The sequence below is a fragment of the Eulemur rufifrons genome, chromosome 15 (assembly GCF_041146395.1).
Source record: "Eulemur rufifrons isolate Redbay chromosome 15, OSU_ERuf_1, whole genome shotgun sequence".
Classification (NCBI taxonomy): domain Eukaryota; kingdom Metazoa; phylum Chordata; class Mammalia; order Primates; family Lemuridae; genus Eulemur; species Eulemur rufifrons.
The window spans coordinates 84247524-84269572 of record NC_090997.1 but is presented as its reverse complement, the minus strand read 5'-3'; the positions used below and the strand labels follow the sequence as shown (position 1 = coordinate 84269572).

General features: G+C 40.0%; 2 protein-coding genes across 6 annotated transcripts in view; both read right to left on the bottom strand.

Moving 5' to 3' along the window:
- PDE7B (phosphodiesterase 7B) overlaps positions 1–22049 on the bottom strand; it is a 210657-nt gene that overhangs the window by 8226 nt on the left and 180382 nt on the right. Inside the window, exons 8-10 of the mRNA XM_069488421.1 lie at positions 6908–6999; positions 2084–2228; positions 263–359 (exon numbers count right to left, since the gene is read on the bottom strand). Coding sequence (XP_069344522.1) covers positions 263–359; positions 2084–2228; positions 6908–6999 — 334 coding nt within the window. The remainder of the gene's footprint in view (positions 1–262; positions 360–2083; positions 2229–6907; positions 7000–22049) is intronic.
- LOC138395037 (actin, gamma-enteric smooth muscle-like) lies at positions 10385–11656 on the bottom strand. 5 transcript variants are annotated; one of them, XM_069487310.1, is made up of 2 exons: positions 10961–11656; positions 10385–10795 (listed from the first exon to the last, which is right to left on the bottom strand). In XM_069487310.1, exons 1-2 carry the CDS (start codon positions 11585–11587, stop codon positions 10457–10459), a joined length of 966 nt encoding a protein of 321 aa, XP_069343411.1. In that variant the 5' UTR covers positions 11588–11656; the 3' UTR covers positions 10385–10456. The 5 variants fall into 5 exon arrangements, with proteins under 5 accessions (XP_069343411.1, XP_069343409.1, XP_069343410.1 ...); XM_069487308.1 differs by having other exon boundaries at positions 10385–11223; positions 11335–11656; XM_069487309.1 differs by having other exon boundaries at positions 10385–11332; positions 11459–11656.

Below are 22049 nucleotides of genomic sequence, written 5' to 3'. Positions count from 1 at the left end.
TATAGATTTATGTTCCACGTTGTCCCATTTTTATTGTGCCTCATTACTACCTGTTTCCGTAATAAGTCAACGTTATTTATTTTTAGATTTTTTTTCCAAAAAAGGGTTGGTGGTTTGCAAGAGAGTTAAAGAGAAAGGTTAGGATAATAAGAGTTGACGAAAGAACAAATGTCATGATAGATTAGCCATTTCCTGTTTTATTAGGATAAATGCCTGCAAGAAGCAGGGGCAGTGAAATCTCAGCTGTTGGATCACTACTGACCTTGCCTGTAGAACTCTTCACAGACCCTTTCACTCCATTGCTTGCTCATCTCCCAGATTCTACAAGGATTGCAAATGTCAGCACACTTCAAGGCGATCTGAGAAATGACAGGGCAGGGAGAGGTTGTCAGAGGATGCTCCTTCAGTTGCAAATGCACCCCAAGCCAAAGGGGCTGTGAAGCCCGCCAGTCTGCCTCATGGTACCAGGCCCATATTTACAGAGGGCCTCCCTGACTCGCCTCTTCAGGAAACAGCACTCATTCACCACCACACAAAGCCTTCGTTCAGAACGCTGGCTTTACAGCAGCAAGAAGGAGGGAAGAGCCACAGTCCAAGGACATGGAGCTACCTGGAGGAGACTTGGGCGGGCAGGCCAAGGAAAGCCATGGCCTGGCTGCTTCTGCTGCCCCTCCCCTCACAGGCAGGGAGGCTGCAGGGGCCCCCTCGCCAGGCTCAGGTGACATCATCTGGACCTCACTCTCACAGTAGCCACATGGACCGAATCCATACATCACTTGCATTGTGTGTGTTGGCATTTATGTGCCTGTGTCTGTGTGTGTAAGCGCAGACTGCCAGCCAGGAGCTAGGTCGTATCAAACCCAGGAGTGTTTTGTTTGTACAGCTAAATCAGGGCCTTCGTGGCTAGCCTCACACCAGTCTGGATCTGGGATGTCAGCTTTTGTCAGTGATGATGACCCTGGGAGGGTAACCTTGAATTTCCAGAGAAGTTGCTTCTCCCTTTTAACCACCAACTGCTGCCAAGAGACCCGCCCACCAGCAATCTCCATTATTTTGACCTAATTCCTTGGGATCACAGAACGGCTAGCAATGGTGGGGTCTGGGAGAGCCTTTGATCACCTTAAGCTGCACGTTTGGCTGTTTACATTTATTTCCTGGTTAATGAGGGTACCAGTACATGTTGGAGTAGGTAAGGGGCAGAAGTCCCTTCCAAGTTCTGTCTTGAAGGATTCATTTGATTAGTAAGCCTTCCTTTGGAAGTGTAAACGTTCAAGGCCAAATCTGTCAACTACTTACAACTTGGCTCGAGTCACTCAAATCAGACACCTGGTTGATCTTTGAGGCACTCAGCGACTAGAAGACTAGTTTGGGAAGAAAGGAGGGGCAATCATAGTTCTACAGCTGGGAGTAGGGTATTTCCTAGCCAGGATGGAACACTTTGGACAGCTACAGAGGGCAGCACGGAAGCCTGGAACAAACAAATGTACCAATGGCTCCTTGCCGGGGAGTAAAGCAGAAAGGGGTTGGGCTTGATGTGATTCAATTCAATTCAATTCAATTTAAAATAATTTATTTATTGCTGCTTAAAAATGGTAAGACTGGATAAACATGTTCGAGCCTCAGATAAAAATAGTTTAGGTAGTAAAAGTAAGTAAACAGGGTTTGATTAAATACATTTTGGGTAAAGAAAGTCCACTTGTTTTTCAATTTTTGTTTGAACTATAGTTAACATAAAATTTTTGTGTTACAGAGACAGTCTTTTAAATTTGCACAGGTATCACAGTGGTCAATTTCACAGCAAGCCACAAAATGTGGTAGATCCAGTGTGGCAACTCTGTGGTGAAGCAGTTACGGAATAAGGAAAAATGAGATATTATCAACTTGCTGACATGAAACCCAGATTTTGTTTGCTTGCAAACCACTTGAAAATTTCATGCATCTCAAAGCTTTTAATAAAATAGGTCACTGCTTTAACTTATATCATGGGAGATATCTCCTTCTCAAATGTGCTAAAATACTGATTATGTCCCTAAGTGTTTTTACTCAGCAAGGATAATGGCTGTTAGTTGTTGTTATGGTTTACCTGAAGCATAAAGTGCCTGTCGTGTGCATCCTCCAGTCTTAAATCTTTATTGTGGAGATGGGCTTTCAATCTGGTCAAAAATTCATTCTGCCTGTTGATGTCTGTTGCCAAGATCAAGGAGCCCAGCTGCTGTTCAATATCCTGTCTGCATCCACAGGAATGAAAGAGAAAAACACACACACAGAAAGCAAATCCCTTTGAGGAGGGTGATTGATTCTCTCATCTTCAGGTAGCTCCTACTCTCGTTTCTGCCTTTGATTCTGTTTATTACACAGGGTCCCAGCCCCGCACAGCCCACGAGCGAGTCTCTCTCCCACTATCAGTTCTGTCCTTTGACAGGAGGTATGCCAAGAGCTGTGCAGAGTGATTGAAACCTTGGGTGAACAAAGTTGTGGTAGTTTGTACATTTCCATGGTTCCTATGGGTAGAAAAACTAATGCATGCTTTAAGGAGGAGGACGCAAAAAGACTGGCAGAATCACAGGAGTTTGGGTTGTGCTTTTAGAGTTCAAACCAGTCCAAACATTAAGATTTGCATGGAGAGAGAAAATGCAAAATAATAGAAATAATCACAATGGGAGTAATAGTGAATGGTACTATGGGATGGAAAGAATCATCAACGGAACAGAATAGATCAGCCTGAAAGAGATACTAGAACTTGGACAAAAAAAAAAAGGACGATTAAGACGCCATTACAAACTAGTGGGTAAGAGATATGCTAGTCAACAAATGGTACAGGGAGAGAGAGATATTTTGGAAAAATAAAGCAAGCTAGAGCTTTATTACATTTAGAAAGTAATCAATGGAAGGAAAGATCTATAATTACTTTTAAAATTCACCTTTAAGATGAAATATATTTAAGTAGAGTGCATAGAGCATATGCACACATATATAAGATGAACATCTCATAACTACCACACAGGTCAAGAACATCTGCCTGCCCCAGAAGGTCCCCATTGCCTGTCTCACCACAATCCCGCTCCCCTCAATCCCTGAAGTAACCTCTCTTTTGGTCTGTTTTGATCATTTTCTTGCTACTTATAAGTTTATCACCAGTGCATACATGTCTAAACAATATGGTTTAACTTTAAGTTATATGGTCTGTATTAGTTTGTCACTTTCTTCTTTAGCTTAACATTATGTTTTTGAAATTCATATGAAAAAGTTCTCCTACATTATATTCTAAAAGGTTTATAGTCTCACCATTCACATTTTTTAAGCCACACATACATCTTTAATCCACTTCTGAACATTAAAAGAATTATGTAAAGCAGGAAATTCACAAAAGAAATACAAACTACTCCCAAAATATAAAGTGATATTAAATATTCTCAGTATAACCAAAACCAAATTAAAACAGCTATGTCATACTACTTCCCCATTTTTATTGGTAAGGATTAAAATTAACTATTAAATAATTCACTGAATTAATGAATGACTATAATACTTTATGTTGCTGATGGTATGGAGAAAATGATTCCACTTGTTCTCTGTTAGTGAGAGTGTAAATTAGTACAATGTTTCTGGAGGGTAAGTTAGGACTTAGTTTTAAAAGCATTTGATGAACATGAATAATTTGACCAACAGTTTATCTATAAATTTCTATTAACATGTTAGTAAAGATTTAATTAGTAAAGATATGTGTTAAATGGATGCCTATTCTATTGTTTACAGTAGTGAAACATTTTAGGGAAAAAATAATCACAAAGATTTATAAGGAGATTAGTTAAATAAACCATGATATATTCATATTATGCAATTATTAAATATGATGATATACAGCTGTATTTATTGACATAGAAAAATGTTATGTTTTATTGTTATGTTAAAAAGCAGGATAGAAAGTAGGTAAAGCATGATCTCTATGGTCATAGAAAATAAATTGGAAAAATGTATAGCAGGATTATGGGTGATTTTTATTTTATTCTTTATACTTCTCAATATTTATAAATTCTTTGAAAATATTAATTTATTAAATTTATAATCAGAAATATAACTATTTTGGTCAGGTAAAATATTTAATGAATCAAATTAAAAGGTAACTAGAAACATCAAGTAATATTTGAGACATATATAACAAATGGTTACTGTAGTTAATGTACAAAGAGTTCTTACAAATGAATAACACTGATAGGAAAAAATCAAATATAAAAATTTGTTTTCTAAAGAAATAGCAATGCCTAGTAAATATATGAAAAATTTTAATCTTAGTTGTAATTAAATGATGCAGACTAATTTAACAAAAACCTCTATTTCTCTCTGTATACATATATATGTATGTATATACTCACATATATGTGTCAAATTTGCAAATGTTTACAAAAGATAATAAAGATAGAACAATTTTGGTGATGGTGCATTGGTACATTTTCTTTTTTTTTTTTTTTTTTTTTTGAGACAGAGTCTCACTCTGTTGCCCAGGCTAGAGTGAGTGCCGTGGCGTCAGCCTAGCTCACAGCAACCTCAAACTCCTGAGCTCAAGCGATCCTCCTGTCTCAGCCTCCTAAGTAGCTGGGACTACAGGCATGCGCCACCATGCCCGGCTAATTTTTTCTATATATTTTTAGCTGTCCATATAATTTCTTTCTATTTTTAGTAGAGGTGGGGTCTCGCTCTTGCTCAGGCTGGTCTCGAACTCCTGAGCTCAAACGATCCGCCCACCTCGGCCTCCCAGAGTGCTAGGATTACAGGCGTGAGCCACCGCGCCCGGCCGGTACATTTTCTTATAACCCAACAATGGGAATGCAGGTAGATACAAATTTTTGGAAAAACCACTTGATAATATACAACAAGGATGTTAAAAATTCAGACCTTTCTGACTAATAATTTCTATCCAAAAAAATATTCTGAGAAAATAGAGTATTAGCATTTGGGATAACAATATATGTTTAAGAATGCTTGTTGAGCATAAATAATGGCAAAAATTTGGAAACTATCTAAATTCCCAATGATAAGCAATAGTTGCATAGATTTTGGCACAGTGATGCCATGTAGCCAATAAACTGATTATAATTTAAGTAACAGGCTTAATGATACGGAAAAAAGCCTTTATAGCAAATGAAAAATATCAGGATATAACTACAAGATAAGTCTCCCATTTTGTTAAAATACGGTTGTACTGAAAAAAGCCTAAAAGGAAATATGCCAGCCAGGTTAACATGAATTATTCCTGGATAGCAGGATTACCAGTAACTTTAGTCTTCTTCTTCATATCAGGTTGAACCATATGAAACTGCCAATATTCCATGGTTTTTGACCCTCAAAAATAGCAACTTCATAAGGTTCAAACTAATACTTTTCTGAGTTTTTCTTAGTTTCTACGGTTAACCGGTCTTACTTTTAAAAATTAGAAAAAAGACTTTAAAGCATTTACATGAGGATGATGTAATGCAAGGTGTAATAATGACGATGACAGCTTTTGTTATAAAGCTTTTGCATATATTATTGCATAACAATTATTCTAGCAAAAGCAATTTATAACACTGTGTTCCACAAAGTGACTTAAAATTACGGTATTTTACTTTGGAATCCATACAGATGAAAGGAGTATTTTAGGAAATGAATACTAACGGAGCAACGAACAGGATGAATGTGAATATTAAAGGGGACAAGCCTGGACACCCTCCCCATCTCCTCCCATTTTTCTTGCATTTTCTTCTTTTCTGTCCTCACTAGTCTTCCTTCTCTTCTCTTTTTTCTTTTTTTTAATTTGTCCCTCCTGCTTACCTCCTCTTTTCTCTTCTCTTTCTCACTTGATTTCTTGCTCTACTTTTTAGTTCTTTTTGCATTTAATCCTTTCAATTTTTGCAATTTATTATTCTAGTAAAAGGCACAGGTTTTTATTCTGTGCATGAGGACTGGTTTTATTCAGTCTCGGGATAAAAAGTTATCAGAACTGAAGTTCCTCCTGCAAATTCCACATTCCTTTGGGTGATAGGAAACAGCATGTGATAGTGTCAGAGGGCCAAGAATAAACCTACAACCCCAGAGCATACTGCTTTTTTATGGGGAGATACCACTTGGTCTTTGACCTCAAGTTATGTATGTACCTGTCATTAAGAAGGACACAACAATTTATTTACTCCTTTCACCTGGGTCCCTTGGGTTGTGCACATTTTCATGGAACAGATTGCAGTTCGTAGTGGCTTTGGAACACAGTGTAGCAGCTAACTTGGGGCCATGAGGAAAATGAGGCAATGGCCTTGGATACTTTAGCAGGACTTGGCCTACACAGGGGGCTAATGAACTGTGAACCAGGAAACTAGCGTTTCCCCTTCTGTTTAAAGCACAAGAGACATAGGTAAATTAATTGTGAAAAAATTGCTGGGATCAATTCAATTACTTAACAAATGACACTTTAGAAAAGAATTTCTGACTTCTAATTTTGCTAAGACTGGCAACTACAAAACACACTTTATTGGACTAGTTTTAAATCTAGCTTGAGGACTCCTACATTCCTTCCTGACAAATATTTATTATTTGGATCTACATGGGAGGACAATTTTGCTAACTTAAAGGACGGGAATTTGGCAAAGCAGGGTGTTGATGCTGAAGAGTGTGAAAACTGAGAGCTGTTTATTATCCCTTTTCCTGACTGCAGGTCATTGAGTGTCCAAGGCCCTTTCAAAGCACACCGAGAGATTCTGGTTTCTGGGTTGCTGTAACCGACACCAAATCTCCTCTGATAGACAGACATCCCAACGCAGGCAGGAAGCAGAGCCGGCTGGCTCCTTGCCATTCGCGCAGGGGTCCCAGCCATGCCCTAGGGAAAGCGGCTTATCTTTACTGCGTGCACATCAGTGTGTTTCATCTTGGCGGCACTTACGTCATTTCCTTTGGCAAGTGAGCAAGAAGCCTTGATTCTCGAAGCATGCCAATCGTAGATCGCCAGTGGTGATTCTCCAGCACAGACATATTCTAGAAAGAAAGAGGGGGAAAAAAAAGCTATAAATCAGAGGGAAGCCAGATATTGATCTTGCATGCTGAACACAGCTCCACTGAGGCCAGCATTTTCCCTCCAGACAGTTTGTACCTGATGACACAGAGACAGACCAGAAAGGAAACACAAGATAAAACTACCACGAGGTCTACTGCCAAGGCCACGATGAGAGTGGGAGAGTGGTAGGGTCCGGGCTGACCCTCTGCTGCAGGGGTGATTGACGACTGTTTCCAGCATCACTCACTCCTGCTTCGGCCCCTGTTTTCAATAGCTTGGCAAGGGAGCACTAAATGTAGATGCAGGGAGGCAAAGCAGTTAAAAATATGCAGTAATGGAGACCATGGCGCTACAGTCATAACATAACCCAAGATTATACTAGTAACCTGAACAGAGGCAGGCTTCACAACCCTGGTCTAATCGATTACCCTGACCATTGCTTCTCAACACCGAAAAGAACCTCCTAAATCCAAACCACCACGGAGTTGGTGACACATTCCGACTCCTGAGTCCCAGCCATTACGGTTTTGATTCAATAGGTTTGTGGTGATTAATTCCCAGGTACACTGCAGTTTGAGAACCACTGCCCTGGAGGCCACTCTGCCAATAACCTTTACGACCAGTATATTGGCATTTAGCCCATTAGGTCTAAGAGTTGGAATCTACAATTGCTTCCTTGTTCAATTATATTAATATTTCTCCCCTGTGGGAACCTCTATTATGTTCAGTCTCCTTTGACTTTACTGTTATTTTAAATATGCTTATTATCTGAACATTTAACTAACCATTTCAATAATGAATATTTCTCACACTCCATTGTGTTTTTTCTAATTAGCAAACATAGCTTTAGCACGGACTTCATACATATGAAAGAGAACCCATCTCTAGCTCAGGCAATTTTTTTGCTTTATTTTCTTATTTGTTTATTTCTTTATTCATTCTACATCTTGTTTCAAGAGGGGTTATAAACTGACAAAAAATACAAAGAGATAGTTGCTATGGTTTGACTGTCCCCTCCAAAACTCATGTTGAAATTTAATCCCCAATGTGGTAGTGTTGAGAGCCGGGGAATTTAAGAGGTGATAGGATCACGAGGGCAGCTCTCATGGCTGTGTTAACTCATTCATGGATTAGTGGGTTATCACGGGAGGGAAACTGGTGGCTTTATAAGAAGAAGAGAGACTTGAGCTAGCACACTAGCACGCTCAGCCCCTCACCATGCACTGCCCTGAGACTCTGCACAGAGTCCCCATCAGCCAGAAGGCCCTCACCAGATGCAGCCCACCTTGACCTTGGCCTTCTCAGCCTCCATAACTGTAAGAAATACATTTTGTTTCCTTGCGAATTACCCAGTTTCAGGTAGTCTGTTGTTATCAATAGTAAGAGAAAGTGGACTGAGATAATAGCATTGCTTAAAAGTGAGAAACACCGTATGATTCCACTTGTGTGAGGTACCTAGGGTAGTCGTAATCACAGAGACAGACATAGAACGGTGGTTTCCAGGGCCTGGGGGAGAGAGGAATGGGCAGTTATTGTTTAATGGGTACAGAATTTCAGTTTTGCAAGATGAAGAGAGTTCTAGAGGTGGAGGGTGCTGATGGTTGCACAACATTATAAATGTACTTAATACCACAAATGTATACTTCAAAATGGTTAGGATGGTAAATTTTATATTATGTGTATTTTACTACAATTTTTATAAAAGTGAGGGAAAGATGCAAGGAAAATAATATGAAGACTAAATGGAGCCATGAATGAGACTGAAAACCATGCCATCATTATGCCCCATCTGTATCTGAGCCACCTGTATAATGCTTAACTTTTCAGCAAAGGAAGAAAGAGAATCCCTGTGAGTGATGCAATCCAGGGGCTATTAGGAAAACACAAGCTCAAGAAAGCCACAACTATTCTTGGTTCCAAAACGAATACACCGATTTCTCTCCAGGACTTTGTCATAATGAGTTTCATGAAGCTGAGTCTTACACTTGCCCTCTGTCGAGGCTGTTTATATTGCTATATATTTCTCTCATTGCCAAGGAGTCATTATTCTTATTCACCACTTGACCATGTTTGAAGCAGTGATGAGATGTTGTTGCTTTTATCAACTGGTTTATTATCTCCTTTTGGGCAGGGGCCACACACAACAAAAGGGATGGTTGATTAGAAATAACATGCTAGACTAATTTGTTTTGATTGTAAAGATTTATGAGAGGAGAGAATAATAGGTTAGTGTGATGTAACAGCTGTTCAATCTTGCAATGACATTTAATTCAGCCGCTCATGAGTTCTTGCGAGACTGATTCAAGTAGATGTGGACATGAGTGTCCTCACGTGAGTTTTTCGAGGGGCCGGGAAACTGTAACAAGATCTAATGATAAATGACACCATAGCCCTGCTGAGTGGAACAAAAGCGTCTGGAAGATGGCCTTAAGCATTGTTATTTATGCCAGCCCGACTTAACATCTTCATTAATAATCTTCTTGAAGACAGAATAAAAGAATACTTGGGAAATTTGCTGGTGAAGCCATATTTGGAGATAAGCACCAGAGAAATGGAAGGAAATTGACTGGGCTTGGAAGCCGGCACAGAATAAGAGACAATAGTGTGGATGATTGCAAACACACCCTTTTGTGGAAGAGTCATTATGCATAGAAGGATGTTTTGGCCAGAACTGTGCCGGAAGTAGGGGCACCCTAGTGGATTCCAGAGAGTAAGAAAAGAAGGGCAGTGTAGGGAGGGAAGACTAACATTTATTAAGCACCAACTCTGTGCCAGGCACTTTATATGCCCTCATCTAAACCTCACATGCCGCTCTACTGTTTTTATCATTAACTCATGGATGATAAAATCTCAGGTCTCTCAGGGAGGCCGCACAGCGAGTGGGTGGCTGAGGAAGGCCTTAACCCAGGTCTGCCAGACTCAAGACCCAAGCTCTGCGTACTCCCTTGGTTTCTCCCAGGAATTTCCTCTGTGCTGCCACCTCCAAGCATTCAGAAGCCTGAAATTTATCAGCTGACGAATGCCTGCAATTGTACTTAATTTCCCAAAAGGCACCTACAGTTGCCTAAAAAAAAAAAAAAAATCTATGGTTGATTATTTTAATTAGATGTTATTTTCTAAACCCACATTGGAATCTTTGCATTTACCTCTGAATCTGGTTTCACTACTAAAAATCCTGGGCTTGGAATATGTTATAAGTTGAGTAGACTTAGACTGAACTCATCGTTCATTCACTCTCAACCCTCATCTCTAATCAATCTCTGAATCCTATGTGGTGTCACTGCTTGTATCCAGTCCTTCCTTTCATTGAAGCGACCCTATTTCAGGGCTTTCGCATCCTTTTTTTTTTTTTTTTTTTTTTTCAGGCTTGCAGGTTTTAATGTTTCATGACTGGTGACAGAGCAGTCTGGAGCGGATCCTCAGAGGAGCTGCTCTGACTTAGAAGCACTTCCTGTGGACGATGGAAGGCCCTGCCTCATCGTACTCGGGCTTGCTGATCCACATCTGCTGGAAGGTGGACAGAGAGGCCAGGATGGAGCCCCCGATCCAGACTGAGTATTTCCGCTCTGGGGGAGCAATAATCTTGATCTTCATGGTACTGGGGGCCAGGGCTGTGATTTCCTTCTGCATCCTGTCAGCAATGCCAGGGTACATGGTGGTGCCCCCAGAGAGGACATTGTTGGCATATAAGTCCTTACGGATGTCAATGTCACACTTCATGATGGAATTGTAGGTTGTCTCATGAATTCCAGCAGACTCCATGCCAATGAAGGAAAGCTGGAAGAGAGTCTCGGGGCAGCGGAAGCGTTCATTGCCAATGGTGATGACCTGCCCATCTGGCAGCTCATAGCTCTTCTCCAGGGAGGAAGAGGAGGCTGCTGTGGCCATCTCGTTCTCAAAATCCAGGGCCACATAGCACAGCTTCTCCTTGATGTCTCGCACAATTTCTCGCTCGGCTGTGGTCACAAAGGAATAGCATCTCTCTGTGAGGATCTTCATGAGGTAGTCCGTGAGGTCGCGGCCAGCCAGGTCAAGGCGCATGATGGCATGGGGCAGGGCATAGCCCTCATAGATGGGGACATTGTGGGTGACGCCATCCCCTGAATCCAGGACGATGCCTGTCGTGCGGCCAGAGGCATAGAGGGAAAGGACAGCTTGAATGGCGACGTACATGGCAGGGACATTGAAGGTTTCAAACATGATCTGGGTCATCTTCTCCCTGTTGGCCTTGGGATTTAGGGGGGCCTCCGTGAGCAGGGTGGGGTGCTCTTCAGGTGCTACACGCAGCTCATTGTAGAAGGAGTGGTGCCAGATCTTCTCCATGTCATCCCAGTTGGTGATGATGCCGTGTTCAATGGGGTATTTGAGAGTGAGGATCCCTCTCTTGCTCTGCGCCTCGTCCCCCACGTAGCTGTCTTTCTGGCCCATGCCCACCATTACACCCTGGTGGCGCGGGCGGCCCACGATGGAGGGGAAGACAGCCCTAGGGGCGTCATCTCCTGCGAAGCCCGCCTTGCACAGGCCAGAGCCATTGTCACACACAAGCGCGGTGGTCTCCTCTTCACACATGGTGAGTGTGGCCGAGTGAACTGGGGGCTAAAGCACCGAGGGGATGAGAGGTTCTTCTCCCGGTGACTGAGGGCTGGTGTGAAAAACATAAATAAATAAATATCAAGCACCCACTAATAAGCCAGGTGCTGTGGCAGGCGTTGGAGATCAAGGAAAAATGAGACAAATCGCTGCCCTCAATGAGCTCACCTGCCTGCAGTGTGATCATGACACCCGCCTTCCCCCACGCCCACTCCAGACCCCACAGTGGATCCCTACTGGATAAATTAAGCCTAATTCCTTAGCTCAGCATTCAACGCTCTCTGAAAATTGTCCCAACTATCATTCCATTCTGAGATGTTTGAGATAATTCAATCTCCTTACCTCTCCTTTCCTACAAAGCCCCTTATAGTCTAAATAAATGATATCATATTAATAAGACTATAAATTATTAACATAAATATCAAATTATTAGTATATGACAGTGTCTTTTTCTTTTGCTACTTTCAAGTCTTCCAATGTGGTTTATTATCCTCACATATTTCTTTCTCTATATTTACTTACCAATCTACCCCCGTCTTTCAAAGTTCTCTTCAAATACTCCATCCAGAAAGCCATGTGGAGTCATCCCAGTCAGAGGTGAACTTGCTCTCCTTTGAGTCTAACACTCTTTCTTTTGAATTTTCCTTTGGCATTCCCCAAGTCCAGAGTTAGGTTGAACTCAGTCCTGTTTGTGTGTGTGAGAATTTTTTATGCGCTTCCTTTTCTCTTTATTAGATTATAAGCTACATCAGTAGGAAGCCTACCTTATTCCTGTGTACCCACTCAACTCTATGCTTTGCACAGAGTTTTTACAAATTTGCTAAGTAGGTTACTGAACAAATCACTTGATTTCATTCAACAAATTTATTGAACACTTACTACATTCCAGGCACTGTGATACATGCTTGGAATATGTCAATGAACAAAACAGACAAGGAACTACTGGTGATAGGGATGAGGAGAGACAGACAATAAACAATAAGCATAATAAACACTTTCATTGTGGAAAAAAACTGTATGGCATGTTAGAAGATAGTAAATGCATGAAGAGAAGGAAAACTAATTTGAGAGTCTTTTGGGTGGGGCCTGGTGCGGTAGTCAGGGTGAGAGGTGAGATTTGAACAAAGACTTGAAGGTAGGAGGGAGTTAGCCATACTCCTATCTGGAGGAAGAATGTTCCAGAGGGAACAGCAAACAGCTGTGAGGTCAATGCACAGTGAGAGAGGGCAAGTATGGAGACAGGAAGTTAGAGAGGTCATGAGACACATGCATGGCCTTCTGGCTATTATAAGAATTTCGGTTTTCACTCAGAGAAATTAGGATACACTGCAGAGGTTTGGGAGGAATAAAATCATATGACTTACATTTAAGTAAGATCACTTTGGTTGCTATGTTGACAGTGGACTTTGGTGGGGGTGAGGGGAGAAGCAGGTGGGCGGCTGTTTGGGGGCAAGAGCGCCCAGCCAGACAAGAAGTGATGGAGGCGTGGACGAGGGAAGTAGCTGCTGAGATGGGGAGAGCTGGTTGATTTCTGGGTCTGCGAGGATGACTGCAGTGTTTTCAGGCTGAGCAACAGGAAGATGGGGCACCCACTAACCGTGTTGGGAAGGCTGCAGGTATAAAGTTCAGCGTGAGACATGTGAGTTTGAGATGCCTTTAGACACATGGACAGCACAGTGGAGGTATCAGGTAACCAGAGCAGTAGGAACAACAACAAAAGAAAAACAGAAGAGTTGCACAAGTACCGTAGTAATTCATGGGTTAGAGGAAGCATGTTACATAAAGGGAAGGATCACACTGATTCATCATTTTGATGGTGTTAGGTTTAAGATTAAGCATCGAGTGGGCCAGAGATTCCTGTTTGTTCAGCCCCTAAATCTGTTTTCCTTTTCTCCTTACTCACAGAACCTCAGTTTTCATATGGGCTTGTGGTTGTCCAGAGTAAAGACAACATTTCCCAGCCTCCTTTACTGGGGGTTGGATCATTTGGTTCTGATCCATTAAGTGTCAGCAGAAGTGTTGTGTGGGAGTTCCAGGAAGGCTGTTTAAAGGGAACTGACTGATCTGAGAGAAGCCTCTTTTGCTCTTTCCCAATCTACCCTCTCACAGTCGGGAATGCAGCAGGAATGGCTTGAGCTCTAGCAGCTATCTGGGGCAATGAGGACAAGGGCCTCACCCTAGAGATGATAGATTACAGAACTAAAAGGATCCTGGGTCCCTGATGATTTTGTGGAGCAACTGTGCCTGCCGTGGACTACCATTTGCCAAACTTCTTTTATGAAGGATAGAAATAAACTTCTGTTTTGTTTGAATCATGAATATAACAAGTTCATTTAAAGTTAATTTATTGTCTTCCATATCAGCCTGAAAGAGCTAACGAAAAGGCCTTATCAATTCCTTGATTTATATTATAATAATGATTGGTTTTTGCATAAGATATGACAATAAAAAATTATATAACTCCAAAAAAGTGAAGAGAAATCTCCTTAATAAAATCAGAAACAGACACACACGCACATACAAGCACATGCACTTATCTGCTTGTTTCTGAGACAAACCATTGATGTGCTGGGAAAGCCTTTCCTGGTTCTCCCACCAGAACTGACAGCTCCCTCTTCCAGCCTCCCCACCCCCACCCCAAGCTTCCATCCTGGTGTCTAAAAACCCCTTGTAACAGCTCTGTTCGCTGGCCTTGCGCCCACGTGCAAGTGGTTTGCCCACTCGCTCTTCAGTCAATTTTGAAAAACTATGCTCTCCTCACACTTTTCAGAATCCATATTTAATTTTTTAAAAATCATAAATTTAAGTGGTTACAAAAGATGTAATGTCCTGCCTACTAGTGAATATTGGTATTTTAATATAAAATCACTACATCACTGTTTTGTGTATTAAATGTACCTAAGGGAATCTAAATACTGATGGCTTTTACAGCCCTTTCATTGCCGGTTGAAAAAAATACATGAATAATTTATTCTTTAAGTTAGAAATTTTAGGTTGATTCTTTTCCCTGTAGAACTTATATTTTCATTCTATTTCTCCATAGAATTTTATTTTAATGCAATGTATTTTGACGTGTAAAAATCTTTTAATGTCACCCTATCATATTTCTCTGCAAAAAAAATAAGTACATAAATTTAAAATTTGAATTTAAAAAATTTTCCTAACATCAGGCTCTGAGTACTAAATAATTTTCCAGCTTGAGTTTATAGTGCAATTGTTATCAGTAACTAATTGATCAAAACAAAAGTTTATTAGGCCGGGCGCGGTGGCTCACGCCTGTAATCCTAGCACTCTGGGAGGCCGAGGTGGGTGGATCGCTCAAGGTCAGGAGTTCGAGACCAGCCTGAGCAAGAGCGAGACCCCGTCTCTACTAAAAATAGAAAGAAATTATCTGGCCAACTAAAATATATATAGAAAAAATTAGCCAGACATGGTGGCACATGCCTGTAGTCCCAGCTACTCGGGAGGCTGAGGCAGTAGGATCGCTTAAGCCCAGGAGTCTGAGGTTGCTGTGAGCTAGGCTGATGCCACGGCACTCACTCTAGCCCGGGCAACAGAGCGAGACTCTGTCTCACAAAAACAAAAACAAAAAACCACAAGTTTATTGCAAATTTGGAAAAAATAATTATGCTTAAGAGTAAAAATTTATTGCGATACATCTATTTTATGAGATGGATGGGAGAGTTACAGTGCCTCAATTATAGAAGATTTCCTTTAATATTTTAAATTATTCCTTTGATGTTTTTATACCCAGGAGAATATGCTATACAACTCAGAATGGGTAAGTGGTGTGTCTTTTTTTTTGTTAAGTGGAAGCAGGGTGACAGCGAAAGGTGAGTGGAAAATAGAACTGGATTGACTGCCCTGCAAGCACATTCCAGGCAGGTCAGTTTAAGGGCCTGAAAATGGGTTCTGTTAACACTATTCATGCTCATGCCTGTGGACCCCTTGGGGAGTCTTCACGTATTCCCCTGGGCACACATACTCCGTTTGAAAACCACTGCCGTCCATGACTGCTTTTGAAGACTGGGAGTGTATCTTATTCATCTCTGTCCCACAGTATGTGGCACAGTGCCACCCCAATAAGTAAACATTTGTTGAATGGCTACTGAGTAATTAATATCTCAAACTCCAAGGTTCAGTAGCCACAAAAGTTAAAAGAACTGTTAAAATAAAAAAGAGTCCTATTTGAATTTCTGGTCAATATCTCATAGAAGCCAGACTTGGGATTTTCTGTTGTGCAGTCCTTAGACTTAGGTAAAAGCCAAAGAGATTTTTAAATTATTATAGCAATTGGCCCTGTCCCACTACTCATTTACAGACAATCAGGATCAGGTAAATGACTCCAGAAATAACATATATCAGAGAGCATTTGTCAATTCCAAGATGCAAATAAGATCATTATAAAGAATTTTTAAATCATGGCCACTACGTCTGCATGGTGCACTCTTGGTGTATTCTCAGTAAGACTGTAACCGTCGGTAGGAATAGCTATTAAATATTCGCTGAACACCAGACCTGCGCTGAATACTGAGGATACAACAGAGAACGAGTCAGGTGCTTGGAAACTTACAGACTGTTGGAGGATATGGACATCTAGTGAGGCAACGGCAATGGGAATGATAAATACTGCAATAAGAGAAGGAGTAAAGGACCAGGAAATTGCACAGGAGGGGCATGCAAGATGGATTTTTAGAGAAAAAGAAGGTGTTCAGGAGGAAGATATGTCCAAGTTGAGATCAAAGGATGAGTGAATGAGAGGAGTCAGAGAATATAGACAATATGCTGTATGGTAAATACACCATACAATAGCACATTGATTGCAATAGGCGGAAGGAAGAGTAAGAAGCAAGGGGGACATTTTATGTCTTCCTTTTGTTTTATTGCTCCTTTTTATCTTTAGAAATTATCACTTTCTAATAGAATACATATTTTACTTAGCCATTTCCCCTGGAAGAAAGAAGGGATTTTCACTTGTTTTGCTCATCTTGTGTATTCTCAGCACCTGGCACGTATTAAGCACTGCATAAACATTTGTTGGATGAATAAAGGAATGAGTGATCCATTTGGGAAAATGAAAGTAGTTCAGGCTTGATGCATGGAGGCCTAGGAGAGTAATGGTGGGAAGTGAGGCAGGCGGGTATGGCAGGGGTCAGATCAGAATGGGGCTTGTAAACTGTGTTATTAATAACTCCTGACGAGCGGTGGGGTTTTAAGCAGAAATCCATGTGGTCAGATCTGAGTTTCAGGAAGCTCCTTGTGGCTTCACGGTGGGGAAAGGGCTGAAAGCAGGCAAAGCTGAGTGCAGGCGGGTGAAAGGATGATGCTGTGCCCTGCTAAAGGCAAGCTCGGATCCACTGGTGTTTCTTAGTGAACCACCAGAGATGAGGATGCCCTGTCCCTCCCCCAGCAGGGAGGTGGCTCTACTCCTCCAGACTCATCTGGCTTTCACAGAGGCTCAACCACCAGTATCAACAAAAGGTAGGTAGAGAAAAAGAAGAAAATCATCAGAAATGGTCATGGAGATCTCAACAGATGGGGAGATGATGCCACTTTACTGTCCCATGAAATGATAGTCAGTATTAGAATATCACATTAGGCACCATGTCTGTTCATCTTTAAGAAGCAGCAGCTCAATAATTTTGTATTATCCCAATAACAATGTGTTCTAGCATCTCAAACTCTTCATACTTGTAGTTTTAAGATTAATCTTCATCTTACGGTTGAAAGAGTAAGCATTGACCTTTGTGGCAACAAAAGTGATTAGAATTTTGATTTGGAGAAAAAAAAACCCTTAACACTTTTAAGGCAAAACCTTTATTTCTCTTTTTGTCTGAATGATCAAGTATTATTCACCCTAAGAACAAAACAATCCCTTTGTTCGCTAATAATAACACACCTGGCATTTAATAAACCACCAACCCAGGTTTTCTAATTAAATCAAGAGATTATTTGTCAAAGAGAACCTGGCAGAGATGAGTTGCTATCATATAAGACGGCTTTACACTGTTTTCCTCCCTATTTATTGAACATTTTCTTTGATAAAAATATTTTGAATGATGATGATAAACTGAATCTGGCATACAACAGGAATCAGAGTTAATTACACCTTTTAAATCTAGAGGACACAGGAAGGAAAACAACAACAGGAACACTGCTGTGTTTTCATTTTTAATTGCTCATGAAACAAGATGCGAGACTCAAGATAATGGAGTCTGCTGAGTTCTTCCCTAACAAGCCAAGTGGTCTCCTTGGTAACACTACCAGAGCCCCAGCCCAGGAGGTCTCAGAGGAACTGAGCCCTAAACAAGACCTGGGCCCTTGCAGAGACTATGGCACTGCCTTGTTTAATGTCTTTCTCTTGTTCGATCTGCATCTGCCCAAGACATTGATCTGAGCACAAGGAGCGTGGATACCAATTGCCGCCAATGGGGTAGATCAGGGCCAGCAGAAACTTTATGGAACAGAAAAACAAATTTTAGCCTCCTTTTATAGTTTCAACACTACTCGCTCAAAACACCTTTCATATTGTAGAAATTGTGAGGTTATATACAATCTTTGCAGATGTTTGTTTGAGGAGAGGTCGTAGAACCACCTGGAAGGACCATTCCTCCTGGCTTGGTCAACTTCATGCTTGTGATTCAGCATCATTAGGAATAAAAAGTGGTTAAACATACTGACCCCCTCTAAGAACTTGTGATAAACAACTAAGAAAACTGATAATAAACTTCTACATGACATAGTAGAATATGATAAATATTAAAAATAAGGTTTATGGGACAATTCATTACTTATTATTTTATTCCTATAGGGTGCTCTGTCATTAGTTAATATGTAGTTAGATTCTATCAAAAGGAATTAAGTTTTAAATTGAACTGAAAGTGATTCCTTTTACAATTGTAAAAACCAATGTTGTATCTGATTTAATGTTTACTTTGTGCAATTGCTGAAGCCACCTTTAAATTCGTGTGTGGTTGGAGGGTGGAAGGATAAAAAGTAAATTCTTGGTTCTCTTTCTCACATACTCCTTTTCCTCTCGGTCCACCCCAGACACCTGGACTGCTTCCCGTCCTATGAGAGAGGTGCCAGGTGGAAGTGCTTTCGGTGCCTTCGTGTTGAACTTGGTTGGCAGTTCAGCTAGTGAGTTCAGACATCAGACAATAGGAGGGAACCCTCTGACCTGGCCTTCACTTCGGCAGCCCTGGCTCTCTCTTTATCTCAGGGCAGAAGAAAATGCTGGGCGTTATGCAATGATCTTATTTATTAGAACTAAAAGAGCACAGCCAACAAAAGGAGGGAGAGGAAGCCCTCTTCCATTTTATCTCATTTATAGTAAGTCTGGGTTGCAGCAAAGTCACGCACAAGCTGGTCTCAAAGCCACATAATTCCTGGCACACCCTCTCTAAGGCATTCTTGCTGACCAAGTGTGACCATGTGCATGTATAATTTTTCTGTATATATGTACATATGTTCTTTTCATTCATTACCATGGTTCTTAACATTTTCAGAATCTATAGCTCATTTTAAAATTTGATGAGAGTAAGTTATAGATACTCTCCTTAGAAAAATGTGCATAGGTACATCCTGTGAAAATTTGCATGCTGTTTCCTGAAAGCCCATTCGTGTCTCAACCAACAGGCCCTCAAGAGGCTAAAAGGCTACATTTCCAAAGATTTTAAAATATCATATGTTGTTAACAGTCTTGCTCAGCTTATATATTATGTAACATGATTTTTTTTTTGCTTGAAATTGAAAACCTGAAGAATTGTGCCAGTTCCTTATCTACAGCTTAATACAGAGTGGAGATTTCCTAACCCAGGTCATATTCTGTACAACTAATCTGAAGTTTCTCAGAAAGTGAGAATATACATTTAATCATGATATGCGAAGGACACTGATGGGAGAGAAGGCATTGTAGATGGCAGGATATACTCGGCTAAAGGCCACAGGAAAATTCCATTGCCAGTTATTCTCGAATTACGGGTTTTAATCTCAGAAGTTCATCAGCTCATCGTGCCTCTAATGCTATTATCATTTCAGCTATTAAAAATGTTATTCACGCTTGAAGGCCTAGTTTACAGCATTCTCCCTCTCTGTTTTTTTTTTTTTTTCTGGAAGCCATCTGCAGAATCAGTTTCTCTTTCCCCTCTATCTTCCTGTCACATTTGTTTGTAGCCATATACTTTAGAGGGTTTACTGAAGTCTCTCACACTTCTAGTCACTTGTCTGTAACCCTCTGCCTCCCTCACTAGAACACCAGGACTGGAGGAGACCTCTTAGTTTCTTGCACATAGTAGGTGATCAATGCACATAGAGACAAAGACATGAGTTCTACTCTCCGTTCTGCCATTCATTATGTTTATTTTTGGAAAAAACACTTGAATATCCCAAGTATCATTTTTCCTCTTTCTGAAAAGTAGGTATGATAATAGTACCCACCTCACTGGGCTATTGTGAGGATTGAATAATATAATATATGCCCTAGGATTCAGTTAAAAGAAAAAGAAATTAAAAAAATGATATAATACCTAAAAAGCATTTATAAAAGTGTTTGGATCATAGCAAGTGTTGAATAAAGGTTAGTTACGTAGTTTGTTGAACTGAATTTTTTATAAGAAATTTTCTTTATCTTTTGGGCATTCCTTAATATAGTTAATAAATGATGGTATATATCTAAATACAAAGGCATCATAGTTTTTTTTTTTGACAAAACTGAAAATTCATTTTATTTTCAGGTCTATTTAAATAATCTTTACTTTCAATATTAGAAGTCCCAGTCTGGCTGATAAAAGTTTCAGCTTTTATTCTAGCCAGCTGCAGGACACTGACAGGGTCTTTATGACACTATATGATATTGGTTTGCCTTTAACACTGTCCCTAGCTCTTAAAAGATGTGGGTTTCTGGCCTCCAAGAGATCCTAACACCGTAAAGCAAGTGATGATGAAGATAGTATCTTGAATGTCATTTTTGGGCCCTGTACCTTAGTCATTATAAAAAAAGGATCAGTTCAGATGGATAAGTTCACTGCTGAATAAAAACAATAACTCACTTTATCGTAGTGACATCTTTGGATACAAAGAAAAGCACAGGCATTTATTCTTTAAAGAGTTTTCTTAAAAAATTATATGTATATGTGTACGTTTTAGCTAATTCCTCAAACCCCTTTCAAACTGGGATTAAGTCAGCTTGAATTTTGCTCATTTTGAGCATCCCAGTCTGGACAGCTGTTTGAGGGCAGATATTGTGTTTTATGCATCTTTAAATGTCTAGATCTTAGTATATCAGCCAATACATGCAATAAACAGTTGTCGATTAAAAACATACAAGACTATATGTTGCATTGAAAAGGCTGTAGAAATTGGTTGTATTGGAATGTTTATTTTTAATAAAGATACTAAAATAAAAATTATTAAAAATTATCTGTACCTCAAAATTTTAAGTAAGGAATTCATTTTTCTGAGAAAATCTTTAGTATCTGAATCAGATAGATTGGAGTATCATTTTTTTGAGAATCAATTTTTGTTAATTATCAGTGAGTATTTAATTATTTGCTTGTTTTTATGTCTTTCTTTTACATCTGGCATATTTCTTTTTGACTTCCTGTGTAAATGAGAATTCATTACGTGTTTTCATATACTACCTGCAAAGCATGGTTTCATGACTCTTATTTTTATGTAAAAATCAGTCAACAGCAGTAGATACTCTCTTAAACTTCATTGATATGGTTTATTAGATTATGAGATATTAGAATTACATAATGAATTATGGGAATGGACCAAGTAGCCAAATTTGTTGATTGATTTCCTTTGTCTAAGAAAAGACATTTAATAAAGTCAGAATTGACAAGAATAGAAAACCTACTTGGGGGCTCTAAGGACAGTCATTTATTTCTCCCCTAGTTAAGTGTCTGTATCTTTTCTCAAGAAATAAGTTGAGCTTTTGAGATGGTTTAGAAAATTTAGTTTTAGTTGTTTATCTAACTTTGTTTAATTTTTAGCTCATCATCCAAAGTCATCCTGTCCCCTCTCCATGGTCACATCTATCCCTGCTCCAGGTGCGGCTGACTGCCTGAGGGAGCTTAGCACTGACGTGGTGCCAGGTGAACCTATAAGCTTTGGAATACCAGTTCTCACCTGTGCCAAAAGCTAATCGCCTGGATGGAGAGAGGCTTTTTTTCATGTTACAATTGTACTTTATTGGAAATGAATGCATCTTCAAGATGCAAAATCTTGTTTAATGCAACTGTTTGATGGGGATCTGTCAGGAATTCTTTTAGCACTTAGATTTTCAGAAGATCTATTAAAATTTAGATCAATGACCCCATTGTATCTATATGCTTTGTTAATGACAGCTGAAGGATTCAAAGAACTCTGTTGAAAATTCTGGGAGTAATACATTTATGACATAGGGTTTAATATCTGAGACGACATTATAGGTAAG